General features: G+C 40.8%; 1 protein-coding gene and 1 long non-coding RNA gene across 2 annotated transcripts; one reads left to right on the top strand and one right to left on the bottom strand.

Annotated features, from left to right (window-relative positions):
* The first annotated feature begins 2,847 nt into the window (after positions 1–2,847).
* Positions 2,848–3,894, top strand: LOC121267176. Its single transcript, XM_041171037.1, has one exon. The coding sequence runs from the start codon at positions 2,848–2,850 to the stop codon at positions 3,892–3,894; it is 1,047 nt and encodes a 348-aa protein (XP_041026971.1).
* Positions 3,895–6,877: 2,983 nt separating this feature from the next.
* Positions 6,878–17,597, bottom strand: LOC121267380. Its single transcript, XR_005940976.1, has 4 exons — positions 17,324–17,597; positions 10,659–10,665; positions 10,550–10,556; positions 6,878–6,888 (listed from the first exon to the last, which is right to left on the bottom strand). It is a non-coding gene; the product is annotated as an uncharacterized LOC121267380 (long non-coding RNA).
* Between the last annotated feature and the right edge of the window lie 2,105 nt (positions 17,598–19,702).

A 19,702-nucleotide genomic window follows, 5' to 3' on the forward strand; every position in this document is an offset into this window, starting at 1 on the left:
TTTAGGTTTCTCTCCAAGAAACGTGTTGGAAAAGGATGAAATGAAAAGGAAATGGACTGGAAGCCTTCTTACACAATTGAGGGATGATGAGAAGGCTATGAATGACACTTGAGAGATAGTTGTGTCAACCAAAACAAGTGGCAAAACCAGCACATGGTTTTGTGCCCTTAGACTGCCGAGTGAGTGGGTGGTGATGAGTTGGCCTTGGACTTCAAAGCAAGTACAACTTGGGGCAATTTGGGTAGTCTTTTGTGAGATCTCTAGTTTCACTTGAATTTTTAATCCTTATTTTTATTATTTTTGAGGTGTTATTTTGTTATTTTAATTAATGTGTTAATTAATTTTGTTGTTTGTTATTTGTTTTGGTATTTTATTTTTGTTGTTTTGTTAAATTTATTTTAGAGTATGTTATTTTGATTATTTGTATTGTTTTTATTTTTGGGCTTGTGTTTGTTTATGGGCTTATTATTTTTGTTTTATTATGTTGGGCCGTGTGTGTTGTGTGTGTGTGTTTACTGAAGCCCAGCCGAAGACCGGCCCAGCCCGTGAGAACCCAGCCCCCTACTAAAAGAAACGGCGCCGTTTTGATGGAGCTAGGGCTCCATCTTATTCCCTTCATGCGCCGCACCCTGCTGCTTCTTCTTCCTGTTTCTTCTTCCTCCTTTTTTCTTCTTCATTTCTGCTTCTTCCACCGAATTTCCACGCAGCTGCTGCCGAAAGTAGATCCCAGCCGAGAGCCACCTCCACCTACATCTCACTCTCTCGTGTCGTTCGGCATGCACCCCGAGGGCTTGCTGTCAACCCGTGGCATCGCACGGTCACTTGTCCTTCTACAAGCTCCTCGGTGGCGATGGGCATGGCTTCCGTGAGTGCCGCCGTGCCACGCGTCCGCGTGAGGACTTCTTTTTCTCCACGGCATGCTGCCGTTATTTCCTTACTCCACCGTGCGACACGCACGCCATGCGAACCGCCGCATTTGGCCTATAAATAGGCCACGGCTTCTCATGGTTTGGGGATCCCCGTTTGAGTGTGTTATCTGTGAATTTAGGAGTGAAACCGAGTAATTTTGTAAGCTTGTTTCGAGTGTGTTTGGTTTTGTTTTGGAAAATCAATCGGGAATTTTGGTGTGATCCGAAAGTTCTAAGTGAGATGCCGTGCGGTGTTTGTTCTTATTTTTGAAAAAAGTTCCACTTGTTTTCTTGATAAATTTTGGGTTGTAAATGGTGAGTGTTGTGAGATTGTTGCCGTGTATGGTGTTGTGAAATTGTTGGTTGTTGCTGTGTAACAAAAACCCAAGTTTTTGGGCACTGTCTTGCTGTGTGCCGCTGTTGCACGGTCGCCTTGTACAACTGTGATCTTTCAGATTATTCCACTCAACATGTGTATGTAATTTTCCATCAAGTGATATTAATTGGCTTTATAACTGTTGTTTAATTATAAATTGTTGGTTTATTGGAAATATATTGTATTTGTTGAAGTGTTGGGCTTTAAACGGTGTTGTGAAAATATGGGCCTTGGGACGTCGGAGTTGTTGAGATTTTTAATGTATTTGGGCCTTGGGCCGGATTGGAGGATGGGACTATACGTGTATTTGTGAAACTGTATTTCAGTGTTTATTAAGAATTTGTAAAATGAATTATTTAAATGCGTATTCCAATAAAATGTTGAAAAACATATTTATCGTTTTATTAAATTGTGCGGTAATGTCATGAAATCTGTTGGATATTGATATTGTTGCATGGGTGCGTGTGTTTCACGACCCCAAGTCGAGATGGGGCATTATCTCGGTGGAGCTCCTCTGGTTACTCGGGAGCGTAACAGACTGACGTGACGTCCTCTGAGTTGTTGTAGGGCGACTACGGGAACGGACGAGACGGTAACGCTCTCGTACCGATTCCGTGACCTTTGGTTGGCGAGGTTAGAGGATGCTTGGCCATGTACGCGCTGGGCGCGGAACTGGGCATCGCTCGTTACGAGGTCTCATGCACAGACGTTACTCGTGATGTGATGAAGAGAGCCAGGGTGTGCGGACGGTCCATAGGGGAGACCATGGTGCATGCGTAAATTCATAATAAATATGATTGGGACAAAAATGGGATTTTTGGTACAAGTATGAAAATGGTATTTTTGGGGAAAATGAATGTAAGTTGTTATTTTGTCCGCATGGGAACACGTGTTTGTATAAATGTGTTTTAAATCTCTTGGATGTTGTTTTGGTTAATTACTTGCTGAGATGTCATAATCTCATAGTGGTGTTTACCCTACGGTTCCGTTTTATGGTGCCGTAGAGTTTGACACAGAGCCCGAGTATGAACCTGAAGGACCGACTCCGCCAAAAGTTTAAGTCGCTGTTATGTTGTTCAGCGTTTGGGATTTGTTTCCCTTATGTTATTTGTTTTCTTTAAATTATCTGACGGAAGACTCTAAAATATTTGTAAAGTTATTTTACTGCTTTTTGAACAATTCTGGTACTTAATAAAGTAAGACCCTTTTATTTTTTCTCCGCTGCGAATATTGTTGTACATTTAATGTATGTTGTACACACTTTGAGCACTGGTCGTTGGGGTGCGTGATCCGTGTGGTCATCATCCCGGTGTCACGAACTCCACAAAAATAACACGTGGGGGTCGAGGGCGCGACAGGTGGTATCAGAGCGGTCTGGCTCTGGGTAACACCGTGTAAATACCTAGGTGCAGTACCAGAAAATTTTATTGTATATTTTTAATTGTTATTTATTTTAAATATCGAGTTTTAAAAATACGCGTTTTTATTAGAAGGATAGACCGATCGGGAATACCGCATCCGGAACCTGATATTGACTTGTCTCGTTCTGATGGGAATCTCGCCATGGCTAGAGCTTTAACCCGTATGACAGAATTTCTTCAACAGAATTTTCCGCCGCAAAGGGAGCAACAGAACGGTTGTCCGTACGAACGCTTTTTAGCTCATAGGACCCCTACTTTTTCTGGGCAAGAGGATCCACTTCGTGCTGGAAAGTGGATTAGTGATCTCGAAAAGACATTTGAGATCTGTGGGTGTACTGAAACTCAAAAGGTGTTATACGCAAGTTACCTGTTGCAAGGTGATGCGACTGCTTGGTGGGGAACCAAGCGGGAGCTTCTGGAAATGGAGTTAGGATCTATTCCGGCGGTATCTTGGCCGCGATTTAAAAAGGAATTCAATGATCTTTTCTTCCTGAGTACTATGAGGAAACAAAAGGCACGAGAGTTTAACAATTTAGTACAAGGGGTGATGACGGTTGAGCAGTATGCCCGGAAGTTTATAGAACTCGGGAAGTTTGCTACACATTTGATTGCTATGGAAGAGATGCGGATCGAGCGATTTCAGGAGGGTCTACGGCGGGAGATCCGTAGACAGGTTGCTTGCTTGCAAATTCTGACTTTTCAGCAATTAGTAGAGGTTGCTTCGATTGCAGAGCGGGAGTTTATTGATCCTGTTGCTACACCAATTGGGCAAAAGAGAAGAGTTTTCGGGGAAGGAAGTAGTTCGGGATCTGCACCTAAGTTTATTTCTAGGACTGGGGCCCAACCACAGATGGCCACCGGAGTACGAATGGGAGGTCGAGCACCAATATGTGGCAAATGCAATAGGTCGCATGTCGGCGAGTGCCACATGTCTGGGATTCAGTGTTTCAGATGCGGGCAAACAAGACATCTTGCTCGCAGCTGCCCTACCATCATACAGGCAAATCAAGGCTGTTACCGTGGTGGGAGGACTACCTCAAGACCAACTATTCAAGCTAGGGTCTATGCTGTGACACCTGGTGAGGTAGATGATGAAGCTCAGGAAACCCAAAATGCTGGAGTCATCACAGGTAGAGTTCGACTATATGATTATTATGCTTGCACTTTATTTGACTCGGGAGCATCTTAGTCGTTCATTTCTGCCACCTTTGCTCGGATGTGCAACCTGGTTTTTAAACCTTTATCACAGTCTTTGGTAGTGAAGTTACCAAATGGGGAAACTGTGTGGTGTTCTGGTTTTAAATGGAATGACTCTTAAGGCAGATTTGATAAGGTTTAAATTACTTGAGTTTAACATTATTCTAGGAATGGATTGGTTATATCAGTATTTCGCCAGCATTAATTGTCGTAGTAGGATTGTTAGTTTCCAACTACCTGGGGGTAAGTATTTAGAGTTTGCAGGAAGTAAGATAAAGGCGAAACCTGCAGTTATATCTGCCATTCAAGCAAGCAGGGACTTAGCTAATGGGGCGGATGCCTATTTGGTTCATGTGGTATCTGCACTTTCGGAAAGGAAATCTGTTGCAGATATTCCGATTGTGATGGAATTCTCTGATGTATTTGTGGATGATTTGCCCGGCTTGCCACCTGTTCGTGATTTGGAGTTCGCCATTGAGCTAGAATCCGGTGCGACACCAATTCATAAGGCCTCGTACCGAATGGCGCCAGCAGAGTTAAAAGAGCTGAAGAGTCAATTACAGGAATTGGTAGATAAGGGGTTTATTCAGCCTAGTTTTTCACCTTGGGGAGCACCAGTGTCGTTTGTTAAAAAGAATGATGGTACCCTTAGAATGTGTATAGATTACCGAGAACTCAATAAGGTAACCATTAAGAATAAGTACCCCTACCTCGGATTAATGATTTATTCGATCAACTTCAAGGTGCTACTACTTTTTCAAAAATTGACTTAAAATCGGGATACTATCAATTGAGGATAAAGGATCAGGATATACCTAAGACTGCCTTTAGGTCTAGGTATGGGCATTATGAGTTTAAAGTGATGCCGTTCGGATTAGCAAATGCCCTGCAGCATTTATGGATATGATGAATAGAGTATTCCGACCCTATCTAGATTCCTTTGTGATAGTCTTTATTGATGATATTTCTTGGTCATGTTATGTCCCGAGATGGAGTAGCAGTTGATCCAAGTAAGGTCAAAGTTGTATTGGCATGGCCACGTCCTTCAACGGTGCACGAAATTTGAAGTTTTTTAAGACTTGCTGGTTATTATCGCAGGTTTGTGGAAGGCTTTGCTCGATTGTCTGGACCTCTCACTACTCTTACCAGGAAAAATGTTGAGTTTGTTTGGTCTGACAAATGCGAGAAGAGTTTTCAGGAGCTGAAAAAGAGGTTAACTACAGCACCTGTTTTGGCACTTCCGGAACCTCATAAGCCGTTTGTGGTTTTTAGTGATGCTTCCAAATTTGGTTTGTAATGTGTTCTCATGCAGGAAGGAAAAGTCGTGGCATATGCATCTCGTCAATTAAAAGATCATGAAAAGAATTATCCCACTCATGATTTGGAGCTAGCAGCTGTGGTTTTCGCTCTCAAAATTTGGCGGTACTATTTATATGGCGAGACTTGTGAAATTTACACTGATCATAAGAGCCTTAAACATCTTTTCTCGCAGAAAAATCTTAACATGAGACAGAGGAGATGGTTAGATTTAATCAGTGATTACCAGTGTGAGATTAAGTATCACCCAGGGAAAGCAAACCTGGTTGCAGATGCACTAAGTCGGAAGTCTTATTCAGTTGGTGAGGCTGAGTCATCAGGGTTAGACTCTCTTCTTTTTGGTATAAGGAGACTTCTTACTACTAGTTCACAGCAGGAAGAGGTGTTGGCTTCAATTCTTGATATCCGAGTTCTTGATTTTAAGGAGTTAAAGACTCTGCAGGAAAATGACTCTAAGTTGTGTGACATTAGAGAAAGAGTCAAGAAGTCGCAAGGACCCGCGCATTTCAGTCTAAGTAGAGAAGATATTCTTTTATTCCGAAATTGTAGGGTGATTCCTACAGATTCAGAATTTAAAGAAAGAATCTTGACTGAAGCCCATGCAGCTCCTTATTCTGTTCATCCTGGAAGTACAAAGATGTATCGAGATTTGAAGAAAAGTTTTTAGTGGGAAGGTATGAAGAGAGACATTGCTTTATTTATTGAAAAATGTACAACTTGTCGACAGGTTAAAGCCGAGCATCAAAGGCCCGCTGGCTATCTTCAACCACTCCCTATTCCTGAGTGGAAATGGGGCAACATCGCAATGGACTTTGTTATAGGACTACCAAGAACGCCTAGTGGAAAAAATTCAATTTGGGTAATTATTGATCGTCTAACCAAGAGTGCCCATTTCTTACCTATATCTAACACTGATACTTTGGGAAGTTTGACTCGGTTATATGTCAAGGAAATTGTACGTCTTCATGGAATTCCCAAGAGTATAGTGTCAGATAGGGACCCACGTTTCACATCTCACTTCTGGAAAATTTTGCAAACAGCTTTGGGCACCAAGTTAAAATTCAGCAGTGCTTATCGTCCTCAGACTGACGGCCAATCAGAATGCACTATTCAGACCCTTGAGGATATGTTGCGAGCCTGTGATTTGGATTTTAAAGGAAGTTGGAAAAATCATCTGTCGTTTATAGAGTTTGCTTATAATAACAGTTTTCAAGCGACTATTCAAATGACCCCTTATGAAGCTCTTTATGAGAGAAAATGCAGGTCTCCCTTGTTTTGGGATGAAGTTAGCGAAGGTAATCTACTTGGACCAGAAATTATTCAGGAGATGAGAAATCAGGTTCAAGTTATAAAAAACAAGATGGCAGCAGCTCAGAGTCGTCAAAAGAGTTATTCGGACACGAGGAGAAGAGATTTATTATTTAAGGATGGTGATTGGGTTTATCTCAAGGTTTTTCCAATGAAAGGCGTTAAGCGTTTCGGTAAAAAGGGGAAACTTAGCCCGAGATATGTTGGTCCTTTTCAAATTCTGGAGAAGGTTGGACTCGTTGCTTATTGTATTGCCTTGCCTGAATATTTTAGAGAGATTCATGATATTTTCCACGTGTCGTCATTAAAGAAGAGCTTTGGGCAGCAAGAACCGCGTTTCGTTGACCCCGGAAGCATTCAACTTCGACCTGATCTCACGTATGAAGTTATTCCAACTCAGATCTTGGATAGAAAGGAGCAATAGTTGAGATCTAAGACAATACCATTAGTTATGGTATCATGGGGAGATCCTTTGGCTCAGGATTTCTCTTGGGAGAGAGAGGTAGATATGAGAAAGTTCTACCCTTACTTGTTTGGGTAATTTGAGTGTTGCTTTCTTTCTCAAGCTTTTGATAAGCTTTGTATTGTATCTTGGTTTTTGAATCAATGAAGAACTTGGCAATTTCGAGGACGAAATTTCTTTTAAGGAGGGGAGGTTGTGAGATCTCTAGTTTCACTTGAATTTTTAATCCTTATTTTTATTATTTTTGAGGTGTTATTTTGTTATATTAATTAATGTGTTAATTAATTATGTTGTTTGTTATTTGTTTTGGTATTTTATTTTTGTTGTTTTGTTAAATTTATTTTAGAGTATGTTATTTTGATTATTTGTATTGTTTTTATTTTTGGGCTTGTGTTTGTTTATGGACTTATTATTTTTGTTTATTATGTTGGGCCATGTGTGTTGTGTGTGTGTGTTTACTGAACCCAGCCGAAGATCGGCCCAGCCCGTGAGAACCCAGCCCCCTACTAAAAGAAACGGCGCCGTTTTGATGGAGTTAGGGCTCCATCTTATTCCCTTCATGCGCCGCACCCTGCTGCTTCTTCTTCCTGTTTCTTCTTCCTCCTTTTTTCTTCTTCATTTCTGCTTCTTCCACCGAATTTCCACGCAGCTGCTGCCGAAAGTAGATCCCAGCCGAGAGCCACCTCCACCTACATCTCACTCTCTCGTGTCGTTCGGCATGCACCCCGAGGGCTTGCTGTCAACCCGTGGCATCGCACGGTCACTTGTCCTTCTGCAAGCTCCTCGGTGGCGATGGGCATGGCTTCCGTGAGTGTCGCCGTGCCATGCGTCCGCGTGAGGACTTCTTTTTCTCCACGGCATGCTGCCGTTATTTCCTTCCTCCACCGTGCGACACGCACACCATGCGAACCGCCGCATTTGGCCTATAAATAGGCCACGGCTTCTCATGGTTTGGGGATCCCCGTTTGAGTGTGTTATCTGTGAATTTAGGAGTGAAACCGAGTAATTTTGTAAGCTTGTTTCGAGTGTGTTTGGTTTTGTTTTAGAAAATCAATCAGGAATTTTGGTGTGATCCGAGAGTTCTAAGTGAGATGCCGTGCGGTGTTTGTTCTGATTTTTGAAAAAAGTTCCACTTGGTTTCTTGATAAATTTTGGGTTGTAAATGGTGGGTGTTGTGAGATTGTTGCCGTGTATGGTGTTGTGAAATTGTTGGTTGTTGCTGTGTAACAAAAACCCAAGTTTTTGGGCACTGTCTTGCTGTGTGCCGCTGTTGCACGGTCGCCTTGTACAACTGTGATCTTTCAAATTATTCCAGTCAACGTGTGTATGTAATTTTCCATCAAGTGATATTAATTGGCTTTATAACTGTTGTTTAATTATAAATTGTTGGTTTATTGGAAATATATTGTATTTGTTGAAGTGTTGGGCTTTAAACGGTGTTGTGAAAAAATGGGCCTTGGGCCGTCGGAGTTGTTGAGATTTTAAATGTAATTGGGCCTTGGGCCGGATTGGAGGATGGGACTATACGTGTATTTGTGAAACTGTATTTCGGTGTTTATTAAGAATTTGTAAAATGAATTATTTAAATGCGTATTCCAATAAAATGTTGAACATATTTATCGTTTTATTAAATTGTGCGGTAATGTCACGGAGTCTGTTGGATATTGATATTGGGTGCGTGTGTTTCACGACCCCAAGTCGAGATGGGTTATTATCTCGGTGGAGCTCCTCTGGTCACTCGGGAGCATAACAGACTGACGTGACGTCCTCTGAGTTGTCGCAGGGTGACGACGGGAACGGACGAGACGGTAACGCTCTCATACCGATTCCGTGACCTTTGGCTAGCGAGGTTAGAGGATGCTTGGCCATGTACGCGCTGGGCGCGGAATTGGGCATCGCTCGTTAAGAAGTCTCATGCACGGATGTTACCCGTGATGTGACGAAGAGAGCCAGGGTGTGCGGACGGTCCATAGGGGAGACCGTGGTGCATGCGTAAATTCATAATAAATATGATTGGGACAAAAATGAGATTTTTGGTGTAAGTATAAAAATGGTATTTTTGGGGAAAATGAATGTAAGTTGTTATTTTGTCCGCATGGGAACACCTGTTTGTATAAATGTGTTTTAAATCTCTTGGATGTTGTTTTGGTTAATTACTTGCTGAGATGTCATAATCTCATAGTGGTGTTTACCCTACGGTTCCGTTTTATGGTGCCGTAGAGTTTGACGCAGAGCCCGAGTATGAACCTGAAGGACCGACTCCGCCAGAAGCTTAAGTCGTTGTTATGTTGTTCAGCATTTGGGACTTGTTTCCCTTATGTTATTTGTTTTCTTTAAATTATCTGACGGAAGACTGTAAAATATTTGTAAAGTTATTTTACTGCTTTTTGAACAATTCTGGTACTTAATAAAGTAAGACCCTTTTATTTTTTCTCTGCTGCGAATATTACTGTACATTTAATGTATGTTGTACACACTTTGAGCACTGGTCGTTGGGGTGCGTGATCCGTGTGGTCACCATCCCGGTGTCACGAACTCAACAAAAATAACACATGGGGGTCGAGGGTGCCACATCTTTAGTCAGCCATGGCAGGAAGAACTTCCTCTACAAGCCTTGCAAAGGTGGCCTAATTTCGTGGGCCTGATCCGAATGGGCCTCAATTTGGGGTTTAAAGCGAGTTTGGTTAGGGTTTGGGTTGTTATCAAGCCCAAATCCACTGTTTCTTGGCCTAATAAAATTTTCAAGGTTTAAAAGAAAATAATGACGTCATAAAATGAATTTGAGTGGTTAATAGCATGTGGAAGTGATTTAATCTAGTGATTAAACACTAAGCTAGAAACCAGATCCATTTAGGTTTTGGAAGCAAGTTTGTGATTTGGAGAAATCATTTAGGATTTCAGTTTCAACCAAACTTTTGGGGTTTCAATTGGGTTCCAAGTTTTTTAGGTTTCTCTAGGGTTGGAACCCTATTTGGTTTGGCACAAATTGGATGGTTGGATGTAATAGTGTTTTGCTTAGGTCGCATGATCTCAGTACTTGATTTTCTTCACATTTCCATCTCATGTTTCCTCTTGGTGCCAAGTGTCCAATACTATTCATCAAGTTTGGCTAATATCTTATCAAGTGTCCAAATAAAACTATTCTCACCTAATTTAGACATTCTATACTGTGATTTTGAAGACCCTGCTCTTAGAGTATTCTCATTGGGTTCTCCATAAATTCCCTATAATTTAACTAAAAAACACATTCCTAGAAGTTTTCCCTAAATTTTATTCATCTTTCAAAAGCCTCTTACATCTCATTCCCCATCCTATCTCTATTCTATTAAATAATATTTCTCTATTCTTTTTTATTACTTTTTTCTCTCACTTCAATTTACAATCTTAACTACTAACTCTTTTGTCTTATTATCTTTTGTTTTAAATATCACATTCTACTAAATACTTATACGATTTTGACTATCGAATACAATGTTATTTTTCAAACCAAAATCCGTATTATAAAAATATTAATTTTTTAATATGTCATAAAATTTTTTGTCTAATCTGTAACGGTAACATTTTTTCTCCTTTCTCTAACGATAAGATTTTGAAGACTTTCTCAAACGGTAACAATTTGAACTCCTACCTCCAACGGTAACTGAATTTGTCTTTTCTCTAAAGGTAACTTTTTTTCTCCAGTCTCAAATGGTAACATATTTTGTCATATATGTAACGGTGACTTTTTCCTCTATAAATACACATTTTGCCTTCATTCACATGCTCACTATCTCAAGTTTCATTTGATCTAAAGAACCGAAATTCAACAGTCTCCCCTGAGATGCCACTCCCTTCATCGAATGCCTTGTACATTCTTTCCCCAATTGCTCACATACTTATCCTTTGAAGATGAGTTGGATGTTGTTCTTAATGACAAGGCTGATGGACAGTCATCGAGGCATCGTGCCAATCGCCAACGCTGTAAGTTTATTCGGCATGATCATATTCAAGGTTACGAGTGCCTATTTCACAATTATATCAAAGAAAATCCAGTATATCCCTCGAATCTATTTTGAAGGAGATTTCGGATGAGCCATCCCCTATTTCTCTGTATTCTAAATGAGGTAGAGTCTTACGAGTCGTACTTCGTCCAGATAAGAGATAATACTGGAAGACTCGGTTTATTTTCTATACAAAAGATAACCGCAACACTTAGAATGCTGGCGTATGGGGTGACTAAAGATTTTATGGATGAATACATACGTATTGGTGAAAGCATCGCAATGGAGAGCCTTAAAAAATTCTCTAAGACAATAGTAAATGTTTTTTCAAATTAATATTTGCAGTCTCCAAATGCCAATGATATTGCTCGATTGCTTGCGGTTGGTGAACAACGGGGATTCCCAGGAATGCTGGGAAGCATTGATTGCATGCATTGGAAGTGAAAAAATTGTCCCACAGCTTGGAAATGTATGTACTCCGACCACATTCGTGAACCAACTATTATTTTAGAATCAGTTGCTTCATTTGATCTTTGGATATAGCATGCATTTTTTGGTATGCTCGGTTCACATAATGACATTAATGTACTAGAGAGATTTCTATTTTCACTGACCTTGTCCAAGGGCGTGCTCCTCCAGTTAATTACACAATCAATGGCAACCACTACCAGATGAGGTATTGTAACTACCAGATGGACTGCGAGCCTCGTTATGTGTGCCGAACCTCGATAGCATGTTTCTAAAGATATTATCTGATTTCTAAAGTACGTCTAGTGTTTTAAATGCACTGGAAATATTTATATGGGATATTTTCAGTGTTATTGAACTAAGCTAGATTTTAAATAAGACAATTATAATATTTTTGAAGAGCTCCAAAAATATTATAATTATCAGAAATCATTTTAATATCTATTATTAAAATGATTTCACTTATTTAAAATATTATGAGATTTAAATTATGTTGAAAACTCTGATTAATTAAATGGTTTTATTCTTTTAAAGATATTAAATAAGACTTCGTCATTTTATTAATGATGAAGGAATATTATTTTATAAACTAAAGTTTAGTTTAAATAATATTCTACCTTAATTTCTCTCAGTGCTTTTAATTAAATTAATGTTTACGCATTTCAAATTAGTGTTTTAATTCCCCACAGTTAGATTGTTTTGAGGTTCCCAAAACAAAGGGTTAGGATCAAAACCCAAACCCCTCTCTTTTTCCCTCACTTTTCCCTTCCCTCTCTCTCTCCTGCCTCTCCCCCAACGTACGTCGCACGCCTTTCTCCTCACAACTGAATTCCTCTTCCCCCTAGCCCAGTGCCGCTGCACACCACCCGGTCTCACCGCCACCACCACTGGCATCTTCTCACGTCGGTGACCAGGCCAGCCACCATCGACGTACCCCACGCGCAGCTCTCTCTCTCTCTTCTCACGATAAGCCAACCGAAATGGGTAAAACCCATTTCTCGCCCAGTGTGCCGCTGTACGCAGCCACCCACAGCCACTGAGCACAACCATGAGCTTCCCCTTACCTCCCCCTTCCTCCTGCCTTGACCTGAAGCCCATAGTCCTCCCTCACACGCATGGGCTTTTCCCCCTCACACACTGGTTTATCACCCTTGCGCCGCCGTACACGACTACCTAGGCCATGGCATCCAGCCGCTGTCTCAAACTTCCTCTGGTCACCATCGGCCTACCCCAACCACCCATAGCCCCGATCTACCCCTCACGCATGTCCACTCTCTCACAGACTCTCCTTCCACCTCACTGCTAGATCCGCCGCCTCCAGCCATCGTGGCGACACCCCAATGTCACCACAAGCTCCACTGCACCTCCCTCAGCCCCTCCATAGCCAGCCACGACCAGCCAAGCTCTCTCTCTGATTTCCCAAGTTGAGACCCACGGCCTTAGCTCCTCCACAAGCCGCCGTGTCTCCAACGTGTGCTACCTTAGCACGACCACGAGACCACCACTCCAGGACCATGACCCGACCCTCCTATGCTTAGACCCGCACCTCTAGCCACCTTCAATGGCCAAAATAGCCACTATATGTGGCTAACCGCCACTAGCCATGCCCGACAACGAGTAACGCATCGGTTAACCCCGACGATGGTATAATCCTTTCTCCCTTGTTATTTAAGTTATATGTTAGTTGGGTGGTTGGTTAGATTGTAGACTGTGCTGTTAGTATTTATGGAGTTCGCTGTGTAGTCTGGATATGTGAAGTGCTGTGTAGTGAAGTGTTGGGCGTTGTTGGGACGTGTGCTGTGAAGTGTTGTGTAGTGTTGTAGATTGTGCTGTGAAGTGTGGATTGGGAAGAGAGTGTGTACTCACGTGGTGTAGTGTAGGATAAGGAGAGTATATGTAAAATATACCCTCCTGGTGTAATCTGGATTGGGAGGAGTACACGCGGAGTGTACTCTGTGTGGTGTAGAGTGTGTGAAGGGAGTACACGTGGAATGTACTCCATGAGGTGCAGCGACACACTGTGTGGTGTGTCGCAGAGATAAGGATAGTTGTGTGGTTAATTGGTGTAGAGCGTGGTGAGTAGTGTCGAGAACTGTAGAACAGTGTCTCGAAGTAGCTGTGATGTGGCCTATAGTATGAGGTGACAAGTGTCACCGTAATTGACTTATGGCTGAGAGTATGTGTGAAGTGGCAAAACAAGTGTAAGAGTGCGCAGCGGAAGCATGACTGGGGAATGTCACGAAGTGACATGATTACTGGCAGTCGTGCTTGTGATGGGTGACAAGATGTCACGATGTGACAGAAGTACGTGAGGGACCGTACTCATGATGAGTTAAAGTTGGCGTAGAAATGACGTAGCGGGATGTGAGGTGACGTGACACGGTCATGGTGTAGCGCGGGAGTAGTCTTGAGCTATATGACTTGACGTAAGGCATAGTTGTGAATGGAGTCTTGTCTTGTTAAGTGTTGGGATGAACTGTCAAAAGGGATTGGTAGCATGAGGAGTCATGCTAACCGAGTTAAGGGAAGGTTGGTATCGGAATATGGCGCTTGTCCCTACGAGCATGTGATCAATGTGTTATATGTTGGCCTTAGGTGATAAAGGGGTAAGGTATATGCATAATTTGGTGAGACACATGTGCCAGACGGATTCACCGTATATAATGGGTAATCTGTCCTAAGCATGGTTACACGGTGCTTAAGCCTCGGAGTTGGCTTAGAGCCATGTGGCGTGTATGGATAGGAATGAGGATTTAGTTTGAGCTGAGGTGCATGGAGGTAGTGACGGGTGTATTGTCTAGGATTGGGATGCGTGACTCCGTCAGTCGGAACCATGCATCGGAATGTGGTCAATAGGAACAGTAGGATGAAGGTCTTAGTGTCTTAATCCTAAAGTGAATCATGGGTTCACTTTAGTGGATGAGCACTCGAGATAAGACCTTGAGTTTGGAAGATGTAGTGACTGTAAGTGGATCCTAAAAGTTTTAGCATAGTAAAGGGTACGTAAGAGCATGGGATAGAATGAGAGTGTTCCAAGTGAAGATTAGCTTATGTGTTCTAGGTTTAGTTGCTTATACATTAGATAAAGAATGACGTCAAGGTTATGTGTATGCATGCAGATTGTCATTTGACAAGTACATGAATGGACTGCATGATATGAAAGTAGCATGGAGTCTAGGTAAGTATTATGTTCATACTCTTCTAGAGTTTTCTAAAATACATGAAATGAAAATGAAATGCTTTCTCTTTATGATGCCTTACGAAACGACATGAAAGATATTTTATGAAAAACATGCTAAGTATAGGTGTTCAAAGGTGTACGTATGTACGGCCCTCGCAGCCCCATTTTAAGCAACCAAAGTATTAATTTACGCATGTGAATGAATGACTACACGCAATATCTATTGTATGTATTTTCCACGAAAAGAAATGTTGAGGCTTGTGCCTCGAGCTTTAACTGATGCTTTAAACGAAGCGAAGAAAGTGTTTTAAACTTCCATATGAACTGATATTTTGAGGATGCCATGAACTGATGCTTTAAATGATGCCATGAAAGAGAATGTTTAAGCCCATGCTCTTAAATTATGTTTTCCACGAATGAACTGCTAAATGAAAAAGACTGAAAAGGAAAGGACTAAACCGAATGAAATGACTGAAAGGACCTAATTGAAAGAAAGGACTGAACGTTTAATGCATGAAAATACGTAACGGCCACATGAATGAATGAAAAGGGTATCAAAGGAATGGGCAGATTGCAATACCAGGTAACTAGTACTGGTAGTGCACCCAGTGCTACCCCTTGACTAAAAAGCGATTCCCAACCTGTGGCCCTGGGCAGAGTCCAGGTCCAAAGGAAGACCGTTAACCCCAACACACGGGGCGTAACAGTGTGTACCAGCCAATGAAAGTGATAAGAAAGAATATATGAATGTATGAATGCATTACATTCTTTAAGAAATGAAGGCACTGACGAGATAAACGTTTTACGAAAAGAAAACTCATTTTTAAAGAAAAAAAACCCGTCTAGTGATGTTTTCAAACGATTACACGTACGCATGTATATATAGTATGTATGGAATGATGAATGCATGAATGAAAACCTATGTTATTATATTTTAACTGTATGAAGTAATGCTTATGAGTCATCGACTCATTTTAGTTTTTTTGCATGCCCTTCCCGCCACAGGAACCAAATGAGCAGCACGCGTCTGGACGGACACGGCCCATGGGGAAGAGCATGGAAGTCTAAGCATGAGTGTTTAAATATATGAGAGGACTTTTTATTGTTAAAATTGATGTTTTATGCTGTAAACCTCTTTTATTCTCAAAGTACATTTTATTTTATAACGTAGAGTCTTGCACCCTGGGTATGGAAGTAAAAAGTTTTAAATCAAACGGTAATTCCCGTTGTCCTTTCTAAAATCATTTTATAAAAAGTCCCACCACAAGGACGAGCATTACAGGTATTACCTTGCGGATGGTATTTATCCCAAGTGGCGAACTTTTGTGAAGATGATTCCATCACCACAAGGGAATAAGAAATTTTTTTTTTTGGAAGCACAAGAATCAGCAAGGAAAGATGTCAAGCGTACATTTGGAGGTACTTCAACAATGATTTGCAATCATTCGTGGACCTTCTTGAATGTTCGAAGTCAAGGAACTAACAAATATAATGAAGACATGTGTTATTCTACATAATATGATCATTGAAGACGAGCGTAACGATAGTGAGGGTCCGAACATTGAGTATGATCAACTTGATGATGAAGTCCCCGAACTATCGCGCAATCATACAACTGAGCTTACGGACTTCATCCAACGCCATCATCATATTAAAGTCACCTCAGCACATCATCAACTCCAAGCTGATCTAATTGAACATCAATGGCTATTATATTCCTAACAGTAGACATCTCGCATAATTGATTGGTATTTCCTTCATGTTATAATGATTATATTTGAGTTAATCAAATTTCAATTCGTATTTCTTTTATGTTAGTATAAACTATATTTGAGTTAATTAAATTTCCATTCGTATTTCATTCATGTTAGTAGTGATTACATTTGAGGTAATCTGTAATAGTTTCTGAAATTGTAATAGCCAATTTCCTTGTTTCAAAATATCAATTTACACAGTCCAAATTAAAAATGAAACTGCATTAGTATCAATAATATTGTCATCCTTCATTGTCTAAAAAAAATAAATAAAGAAATAAAACTTTTTATAGAAAAAGTTTATCAATCCAAATGTCCTGCATTATTGTGTCTCGCCATGATTTCCCTTTGCAGTTGCTCGAAATATAACCGCTGCAGTCCTGGCATGGCACTCACGTCCATCATCATAATGCGCTGATCCGCTTCCTTTTTGGCGAGCTCTAGTTTCTGTGCCTCCAACCTCAGTCTTTCGTCCTCTTGATGGATTTTATTTAACTTTTTTTCCTTCTCATTTTCCATCTTCTCGGCGTCCAACCTCAGTCTTTCATCCTTGAGACGGATGAAATTTAGCTCTTTTTCCTTGTCATACTCCATCTTTTCAGCCTTGAGGTGAAAATACTCTTTCTCCTAAGCACGTGACTCCTCCAAAAGCATTTACTCTAGCTTGCTGAGCCCAACAATCTCCTGTGCTGATGGCTTGGGCCTTTCATTTTCCTTTCTCAGCTTTCCTTCCCATTGGTCTGTCGAATTCAATCTAGTCATTATCTATCACATTATCCGCCTCGAGATAAAAAACTGAATCCACTATAGCGCCCGAACATCGACTTGGGGTCAGGGTCGGGGACGAGGACATCGTCGTCCTTCGCTTTGGATCCTCCTTTGTCGAATGCCAAATCCATTTAGGCTGGTCCTTTAACAGGTGCCAACAATGCTCGAACTGGAAGGAACACCAAAGTTGGGAGTGTTTTTGGTCTGTTCCCTGGACGGCATCAAGGCTACAATTAAGCCATGCGGAGAGAAGTAACTTGTCTTCTTCGGGAGTGAAGTTCGCACCCCTGACTGATTTCCTAACACTGATAAGATCATTATGGGATAGGGGTGGAGAGTCATCAACAGTCATAGGAGAGTTTCCACTTTGCCCACCGTATGTGGGGTCTAGTTGAGGATCTTCACTGAAGAGGTTGGTGAAGTACATGTGTCCAGGATCTTGTGAATCCATATCTAAAAATGCATTGAAATGTTAGGCTCATAAGTATGAAGTTTGTGATTTTTCCAATCGGTGGCTTAGGAACCAAATGGTGACATCCACGAAATTTGGCCACCCTCTCATGGCTGCAACAACCGGTTGCCACTACTTGTTAGCCGTCTAGGTTACCTAACCATTGAGGAAATGACCATAAATTTTCTGTATCCCCACCAGGCTTTGTCATCATCACAGCCGATGGGGTTTAATTTACATATTATTTTTTTTTATCAAAACATAACTTTCTTAAACAATGACACAGCAAAAAAGCAATATAATAGAACTGACCAATTCACATATTCACACAAAACAATAACCAAACAACAATGAAAATCAGAATAATGCTAAATAAGAGTATTCCTATCAGGTTCCTTCATATCGAATTTAAAAATAAATGGGGCTCAGAATGGTGGAAATATTGATAGCATGCGTAAGTAGGGAACCATTCACATCGAATAGCTGCAAAACCCCACCCGAACATCCATTGCCTTTTCTGGAAAATACCAAAATTGCAATATGGCAATCTGGGTGAGGATTACCCTGTCATATCAATGGGGGCCCTATTAACACTTGTGAATTAACCCGCACTATAATACCATCATCACAGCCTAATAACAGCCCCCTCCCCTAAGAGATACGGAACATTGCAAAGGACTCAACAAAACAACAAATTAATGAGTGGATAACCACAAAAAATGATAAATCACATTCCATAACCACAAACTCCACCAAATTCTGCTCAAAAGCAATAACCTAGAAAATTCCATAACCACAAACTCCACCAAATTCTGCTCAAAACCAATAACCTCACAAATTCCATAAGCACAAACTCCACCAAGTTGATTGGCTTGTAACCATGGTTTTCCTCCGCCATAAGTGAGAATTTTTTTAATAAAATTGGGACGGGGTCACTACTGTGTGGCTACCGGCTCTTCGGTAAAAAAATAAAAATAAATAAATAAATAAAAAAGAAAACTCCACACATTCCAAAACCAGATACTCCACCAAATTCTCCTCAAAACCAAAATCCCCACAAAACGGTTGGAAAATAATGAGAGAAACATATTAAAATAAAATAAATCTGCGTGATAGCATCATCAAATTCTCGGCATTTCAGCAGCCAAGATAGCCAACCACATTCACAGACAGAAACCCACCGCAAAGTATACTTAATATGCCACAATCGAAAACCACAAACGATTCGTCAACAAAATTGGTTGGACAGCAATGAGAGAAACATATTTAAAAAAAAAAAATCTGTGTGAAAGTTTAGATGATGCCAAATGGTTGGTTTTGCAATGAGAGAAACAGAGTAATTAAAAAAAATAGAGATAATTTCCTATAAGTTTCTTGGCAGCCAAACACTCAAGAGAGCCAAAATAATACAGAGAAATCAATGGCAACGCAAGAATAAAAATGAGAAGCGGTTTCCTCAAACAAAGCCCAAAATCATAAATCTAAATGAGAGTGACAAAAAAAAATTGCAAATCATTGTCTACATTCCCATAAGTTTCTCGGCAGCCAAACAACAAAGAGAGCCAAAATAATACAGAGAAATCAATAGCAACACAAGAATAAAAATGAGAAGCGGTTTCCTCAAAGAAAGCCCAAAATCATAAATCTAAACGAGAGTGAAAAAAAATAAACAAAATACAAATCAGTGAAAGTGACCCATAACTTTCTCGGCAGCAAAACAACGAAGACATCGTCGATAAACACATGGAGTCGAAGACCTTCTATTGAAGCTTACCTTGATCATGGCGTCGGGAGGAAGAAAAATGGGAAGAGAGAAACAGAGAAGGAGAGATATATTCTAAGAAAAATACAAGAAAATGAGGGAAAATGAGGGAAGAGGGAAACAATTTTGATTTTGAAGAAATCAAAATCAAACTTACAGAAATTGCCGATAGAGAGGGGCTACATTCGTTGGTGTTATGAGGGAAGGGCCAACTGAGAGAGAAGGTTTTTGCTGGACGAAGAAGAAGCTGAATGGCAATGGGGATGTATAGTAGTTCCCCATATATGGGGAACGACTGTAGATACCTTAAACGCAAACCGCAAAATGGGGATTGGGATGGAGAGGGTT

The sequence above is a fragment of the Juglans microcarpa x Juglans regia genome, chromosome 5S (genome assembly GCF_004785595.1).
Source record: "Juglans microcarpa x Juglans regia isolate MS1-56 chromosome 5S, Jm3101_v1.0, whole genome shotgun sequence".
Lineage (NCBI taxonomy): Eukaryota > Viridiplantae > Streptophyta > Magnoliopsida > Fagales > Juglandaceae > Juglans > Juglans microcarpa x Juglans regia.